We start from the raw sequence: 7,856 nt of genomic DNA, 5'->3' as shown, positions 1-7,856 counted from the left end.
CCCCCCCCCCCCCCCCCCTTTTATATGAACTTTTATTGTTTGACTCTTCCTTGACCACATCAAAGCTAATACAGTCTCAATATTACTGACATTGATACCGGTTGCATTAATAGTAGGAGTTAAGTGGTTGTAAAGTAGAACTAAGGGTTTTTGGAAGAGGAGAAATTTTAAATTTCTTGCTAACTGACTAAAATACCTACTATATTATGACTTAGGCTAATCAGACAAATGCAAGTGCATGTATCCTCCCCAACTGATTGGACTGTTAAATCCGGTCCAGGCAAATACAGTATAGATACAGTAAATGGGAGGGAAAAGAAAAAACAATGGTTGTCAAAATATTTAGGAAAGCATTCATTAAATAATTTAAAAGTGTACCTGAGATCCAGAGATAATAAAATGTAACAAACATATTAAATAGGTATTTATATATTCTTTTAACCCTTGCTTGTGTTTCCCAGGGGCCGGTTCTCAGTGACTAAGCGGTGTGACCAGAGAGGGAGTAAACGGACAGTTGCAGTGAAACACATTAACAAGAAGCTGCTGCGTCGAGAGCAGGTGCTGCAGGAGGTCAGACTCCTACAGACTCTAGACCATCCCAACCTGGTCAAGCTGCTGGACACGTATGAGACGGCCAACAGCTACGTACTTGTACAAGAGATGTAAGTGCAGTTGTGTTTCCCTGTGGCTGTTGTGACTTTGGCGTTGTTTTACAGATGCATTATAAAAAATGTGAATTTCAAGTTGCCAATGACATAAAAATGCAATAAATGTTTGTGTTTTCAGGGCAGACCAAGGACGTTTCCTGGACTATGTAGTGAGCTGGGGCAACCTTACAGAGGAGAAGGTGGCTCTCTACCTCAGAGACATTCTTGAAGCTCTCCACTACCTGCACAGCTGGAGGATAGCACACCTTGATCTCAAAGTAAATACATATTCTGAGATCAGTGTAGAGCTAAATGATTAGTAGATTAGTAGTAGTTAGTTAAGTATCAGTTAAGTAAGAGTCAGCTTCCAACAATAAAAGCTGAGTCTCACTTTGGCCCAGTGGCGGTTCTGCTGTTAAGAGCAATGTTTTTTCTGGGCCTAACGTTCCTTTTCCTGGCTCCCACAGCCAGAGAACCTTGTGGTGGAACATGCGTCTTCCCAGCCAGTGATCAAGCTGACAGACTTTGGCGATGCCGTTCAACTGAACCCTTCCTCCTTCTACATCCATCCTCTCCTGGGGAGCCCAGAGTTCTCTGCTCCTGAGCTGATCCTGGGTCAGCCTGCCTCACTGATGTCTGACCTTTGGAGCTTAGGTCTGTAACTAAGCACAATAAGTTTGTCACTTGTATATAACATCATAAGCAACATATTAAATATAAAATAATATTAAAATTAATAGTTTGGTAATATATGGTGCAGGTGACTTGATTAACATAACCCATAATTTCCCTTTTGCAAACTAATTGACTGACCTATATATATTGATTTATCTCCTGGGATATTGACTGGATGATTTCTACAGGGGTGGTGACCTATGTTGTACTTAGTGGCGCCTCTCCCTTCCTGGACGAGAGTTTGGAGGAGACGTGTCTCAACATCTGTCGCCTGGACTTCAGCTTCCCCGAGGACTACTTCCAGGGTGTGAGCCCAGCTGCCAGAGACTTTGTCCGCCTGCTGCTCCACGCCGAGCCAGAACGGCGGCCCTCTGCAGCGTCCTGCCTGCAGGAGCCCTGGCTCCAGCCCCGAGGTGTGATAAACTTTGACACTGGCCATGCCACCTTAAACCATACGCAGCAACCGCCGCTGTCAACATCTCAGAATCATCACACCTCACACCTAGATACCTCCAGACTCATTTCCTTCATCGAGAGACGGAAACACCAGAACGATGTGCGGCCCATTGGCACCATTAAGGCCTTCCTTCACAGCCGCCTGCTCAACCACATGTAACAGTTCACTAGGTAGATGTGACAGCACCATGGTCTGTAGAGCCCTGTATCTACATTGTTGTGGTATAAGAGGAAGTCCTGCATGGCCGGCAAACTATGGAGGATGGGTAACATGTTAACTTTGTTCAGTTGAGCTGTGTTACTGAGAGGACCACCAGCAACTTTTCCAGAATGATCACCTTTTCCTTCACTAAGCCACAAAAGTCCTGCTGCTGCTGACTGAGCGACTCTGCTGATAAACCCTTTGACTCTCCCCAACTCCCCTCCTGAGCACCCCTTGGCATGTTGTCATTATGCCCGCACAACAAATGAACTGCTGGAATCAGTTTGAGCTTTCAAACCTTGACTTAGCAGGGAGAGAAAACCGAGCTTTCTCAACAAGCTAGTGCTAGTGCAACCAGCGCTAAACAGAAAAAATGATACTGTATAATAAGAGAAATTCAGGCTGCTTTCGGTTGAACACAAGAAAATGTTTTTTTGTAATGAGAGATTACTTTTTGTAAATGAAACCATGTACAGTGAGGAAACAGAGAACTGTCTTTATTTACACCTTTTGGAAAACAAAGGTGAGTTAGTACGTCGAATGAAAACAGGAGTGAGATGTGTGAACAAAGTGGCGCCCATCAGCAGGGTCCACTTATTCCAGAATAAGATAAAGACCAAAACCACGTTTTCCACAAACATATTATAGTTACATTCAGTGCAATAGTTTGCTTATCTTTATGTCCCTGTTCAGTTTAAAAGGTATAATTTTTTCCGTTTGTGACACTAAGAGAGACTAAATTAACTTCACAGCTATTCTGCAGTGTTTCTCCGGTTTTTACCTGCATTCGCCTTATTTGTAAATAACGAATTCCTGCCTTTCATTATCATTTCGAAGAATTTGTCTCAAATGAACAAAAGCTATTTAATTTGCAGAGTATTAGCGACTCCATACAGTTGGTTAGGTAAGTCGCTTCCTGCGGACCCTCAGCAGCTGGATTTCACTATGAACAAACCGCTACCATGAATGCACTCGTATTTTTGCATTAATTCCCATGTGCATTGTTGCAGCTTTAACATTTATGCAACTATTTATGAAGACTTTGTGTTGTAGCCGTATTCTTAAAAAGGCATGTACGTACCTGGTACTGCGATAGATGTCTGTATTGTGTTAACTTTTCTGTATTAAGTTCAGTATTAATATCTGCAAAACCTTCCAGACAAGAGGCAGGTTTTCAGAAATAATGTATAAAAAAATGTGTATCTATAAAATATAGGCACTTATGCTTTGTCATTGTTCTGTTTTTTAATTTCTGTAACAATACCAAAGTTGACTATGCTTTCTTTTCCTCCTCAAAATGTTTTTGTTTTTATTTCTCATGTTAAGTTATAACAGACCACACTGAACCAAGACATGTCACTGGTTCAGTCTGGATTTATTTATTCTTATTGTTTTAAGAAATTGTTTGGTAAATTTTTGCTGGAAAAAAAATATTATTTCACTTGTCTTTTCTTCAAGCTGTGCACAAAGTGGTTTGCTGTGTGCTTTTGTTTGGCTTTTGTAGGTAGATACTGGTGTTTGGCGCTCGATTTGTTTCAGTTGGACATCATAAGACCGACTGGGTCGACATTTTTACCAAGCAATAGGTCTGGAAAAATGTCTCATTGTGGACCATTCACTATGGACTTTAATTTATTGGAGAATGCATTATACCTTTGAGGAGACACACAAATATTGTACCACCAACAGTTCAAATGTATCCCTTTGAGGAATTCCATTCCGCATTAACAGGTATCTGCTGTGAAAGAGGTCAGTTATTTTCATTTGAATAAGTTGATGGATATCAGTTACGAAGTTGTTAAAAACTTTTTTTTAAGTGCCAGTTGAGGGAGCCAACTTAAAGAGTTGGGTGGAACTTAAAACGTATACATTTTCTTATTTTATCTGAAAGTTGTAAGAGTTAATATCTGATTTAATGTTAAACAAGTCAAAAACATGTTGAGTCAAACGACTGTTATGTCGGTCTGTACAGTCTTTCATTTTGTGTCATTTTTATTTATTGGTGTACCTTGGTTTCCTAAAATCATGCTGTTAATCGGTTTATCAAGTTCTCATAAAGCCTATTCATGGAAGAATATGATCTAAGTAATTACATGCCTTTGGGAAACCCAGCCTATACATGATGTAAAGATGTACAGAGAGGGTCGGGTCGGTTTGCCCTCACCCAGGATGTAAACCTCTTAACTATGTCATATTTTAAATACACATAGAACAAATCTGCAGCAATGTCATTTTGAATGTCTTATTATGACTTAGTTTTACTTTTGCATGTATATTTCTTTGTACAGAAGATTGTGTTTACATGTTACTAAGTGTTGTAAATATCTTATTTTGTCCTGTTATTTTGCCATTAAATGTACAAGGAACAACTGGTGTCGCCGCAACTTTGTGTACACATACAGTACACTCGCATACACCCATACATGATGACGTCTGCCTTGAAACTAGTATTCATTCATTATTTCCCATGACCTTTGTGAGTTGGAAGTTTGAGACCATGCTGTTTTCCTGGCATGAGTAAAAGGCAGGGGAAACCCCTGAACAACAGACAATCTAAATGAATCAAAGCAGCAATTAAGATCTTCTCTACGGTGACATAAAGGCTTATTTCACACTGAATATTTGTTTTCGTTTTGACCTAGGAGCAGTCAGAAAAGCAACATCGGCATAACGTGTAGGTTAGCGGTGACCATGATAATAATATATAGGGCAATAGGGGAAAGTCCTTTCGTTTCCAAAGTGTAAAGCAAGACGATAAGACAAAAACAAGAAGAAGACGTGTACTATAATACAAAGCAAAGGTATTTACTCTGATCAAGATCTGTGTCTGTGATAACCCCTGAAAAAAAAGAACAAGAGAGTAGGAGTTATGATCTTATCTGTCCTCTGCAGATGCTGCTACTGTGCATGAATCAGTAGACCGTACACTTTCCCCACCTCCTCGAAACACATCTAATACCAGCTACACTACATCGAAAGACAGAAGTTACCAAAAAGACAATTTTTATGCTTTGATGCACTTTTGATTATTTTAATCCGTACTTATGTTTTCTTGAAAGACACCACAGAAAAATGTATTATTAGGATGTCATTTATTGTAGCATTGTAAAATGAACACATCTAAATATTTCCAAAATTGAAGCTTTGTTCATTTGTTTTACCAGTTCACTCACAGTACAGGAACTAAATGTAAACACGGGACTGACACCTTCTTATCAGGTGTGAAATATGTGTTGTTTTTCTCTGCAACAGCAGCAGCAAACATTTTGCATGAAACCACAGAACTGTTGTTTGTCACATTTTCCTATTCTTAATCACAGACAAGAGCTGTTAAGTGAAGAGGTTGAGCATCCTGGAATGGGACCTCTTTTTTTATGGTTTACAAATCGAATTGGTCTACTAACCAATGCAACATATTTCCATTATTGATTATCTGATTTCTTTGAGCACTTCTTCCAGCATCCACACAACATTTCCCCTTCTTTACCAGCTCATCTATAGTGGCTTCTGGGTAATCTTCTGTCTCTGTCACCCACTGAATTCAGCTTTCACTCATACACCAAAATGGCTGACACTTGTTTTCATGGAATTAACCAGTGAAACCCTGAGAAAATCAAGATCACCGAGATATCAAATCATCTGGGCATATGCCATTAGTTTTTCTCAGCATGTTCTGAAAATGACTTAGTCATTTAAAACGATGTGATTGTCACCAACACATACGCAGCATGTACTGTAAAACTATTATCATATGTACAGTACGCCCTCTTTTCAACCAGGTTCTGCAACACCACTTGATGGCACTAGAGAACTGATTGAATTGTTTATTAATCACCAGTGAGAATAATAAACAATGTGAGGAAAAGTCTCTCACATTGTGGACCACACAAACCAACAAGTTTCCATTGTTAGATTTACAAGTACAGGAATATTAAACTTTCTGACAGCACCCTCAATTATAATAAATTGTAAATGTTACTGCAGCACTCTGGAAAATTGTTCAGGGATCTCTTCATTTTAAAACTCTAGTTAAAAAGTCAGTTAGCTACACCATTGGTCAGATTGAGTGATGACGTTGGTCCAGTTGCAGCTTCCTCATTGGCTTTCCAAATAATTGGACAGCGAATCATCCATGTGTAACTTTACTACTTTAGTACTTTAACGTTTAAACTCTGTTCAGGTTAACCAGAGATGGTTGAGTGCAAAGCCTAGAGGATCTTTGGATAAACTATATTATACCACTAAATCATCTTTAAATAGAGCCGTCTGAAAGTTAACGCATGCGTTGAAGCACCAGGCGGCACATACATTTTATGATATTCACTATGCAGTTTCAAGGCGGGTCTGTTTTATAAAGATATTTAAATTAAGTATGCCTACTTATTGTCACGAACATATACCATTTAGTTTACATGTGGAATGAAGTCTGAGTCTTTCTGTCACCGCATACCTTCAAATTCCTCCACACTCCCCATTGCGATGCATTGCTATATATCGTATTAATGAACCGTGGAAACGATTGTGAAACGTAAACCGCCGTAAACAGGATTATTATCTGTGTATGCGTTTTCGGATTTTGCGCATGCGCATGTCGGATTGCAGGCAGCACAGATCGCGTGCCTACAAATTCATCACCACCCGGCCAGCACGCTAAGTGAAGCAAACCCAAAACACACCCAGCAGGTGCATGCTGGGTGTGGCTAGCATGCTAAAATGCTAAAGTTAATGGTGGATCCTCCAGTGGTGGCTGGGTTTGTGAGGAAGAACTGGGTCATACACAGAGACACTGAGTGGACTAGATATGCATTGAGAATGAACGAGCAGAGAAGTTGAAGGTGGAGCCGATTGAGGAGGACTTCCGGTGCGGACCCACAGAATGACGTTCTGATAGGTGGGTAAATGTTGATAGTTGTGGTTTTAACCGCTGTCTAATACATGTGGATGTGAATCTCTGCAGAGGAGATCGTTAATCTTGCTCTGTGTGTGTGTGTGTGTGTGTGTGTGTGTGTGTGTGTGTGTGTGTGTGTGTGTGTGTGTGTGTGTGTGTGTGTGTGTGTGTGTGTGTGTGTGTGTGTACATGTTGGTGTTGGCTACATTTTTATTCTGTTGATTCATGTGGCTTAATATTGCTTGTTAGTAGATATTAATGCAAAAAATACATTAGCAACATATCCGTTTTAAGAATAAAAACCAAAGAATATGTACTTCTGTTTTATTTCATAATATTTTATTAAAAATATTCTGACACATTAAACATAACTTTAACATTTCAAAAACATATGCTTGTTTTGGCACGTTCAGTGGCATATATCAGCATGATTGTTGTGACAAAAAAACAGATGGTAAAATATAATGCTTCTCTTCACAATAAAATAGAGACAAACTTTTTTAAACAAATAAAATCAGTGAAGATTAGGGCTGTAACGATACACACATAATCCCAAATTCAGTTCCTATCATGATTTTTGAATCACGATTCAACAGACGACTAATCTAATGGTAATTTAGCCAGCTAGCTTGCACACTTCTGTCTTCTGACTCACTCTCCCGGTGCTGCAATTTACCAGGCAGAATGGGGATAAGGCACCAAAAGGACTAATAGTAATTTAGAGATGTGGTAGCGCGGCGGCCTCTGACTCACCCAGTAAGAGTGTTTGCTCCATGTTGGCTGAGTCCTTCACCGGCGTGGGCTTTGAATCGAACCTACTGCCCTTTCCTGCGTGTCATCCCCCATCTCTCTCCCCCTTTCCAGTCTATGCACTATGACTATAATAAAGGAAAAAAGCCCCAAAATAGAATAACCTTTAAAACAAAATGAAGGTGTGCAAGGACTGGATCTGGACAGGGAGGTTAACTCTAGGAGTTGGAGGGGGGGG

At 39.9% G+C, this 7,856-nt stretch overlaps 1 protein-coding gene across 3 annotated transcripts in view; it reads left to right on the top strand.

The window, feature by feature from the left end:
- Positions 1 to 4,350, top strand: part of triob (trio Rho guanine nucleotide exchange factor b) — a 102,622-nt gene extending 98,272 nt beyond the window's left edge. For all 3 annotated transcript variants that reach the window (XM_034873173.1, XM_034873175.1, XM_034873176.1), the window contains 4 exons: positions 462 to 662; positions 787 to 925; positions 1,115 to 1,301; positions 1,511 to 4,350. In XM_034873173.1, the coding sequence (XP_034729064.1) occupies positions 462 to 662; positions 787 to 925; positions 1,115 to 1,301; positions 1,511 to 1,938 (955 nt within the window). In that variant the 3' untranslated portion in view covers positions 1,939 to 4,350. The remainder of the gene's footprint in view (positions 1 to 461; positions 663 to 786; positions 926 to 1,114; positions 1,302 to 1,510) is intronic.
- The last annotated feature ends 3,506 nt before the right edge of the window (positions 4,351 to 7,856 follow it).

This window comes from Etheostoma cragini, chromosome 6 (assembly GCF_013103735.1).
Source record: "Etheostoma cragini isolate CJK2018 chromosome 6, CSU_Ecrag_1.0, whole genome shotgun sequence".
NCBI classification, from domain to species: Eukaryota; Metazoa; Chordata; class Actinopteri; order Perciformes; family Percidae; genus Etheostoma; species Etheostoma cragini.
Note: the sequence above shows the minus strand (reverse complement) of the source record. Positions and strands in the feature narration are given on the sequence as shown.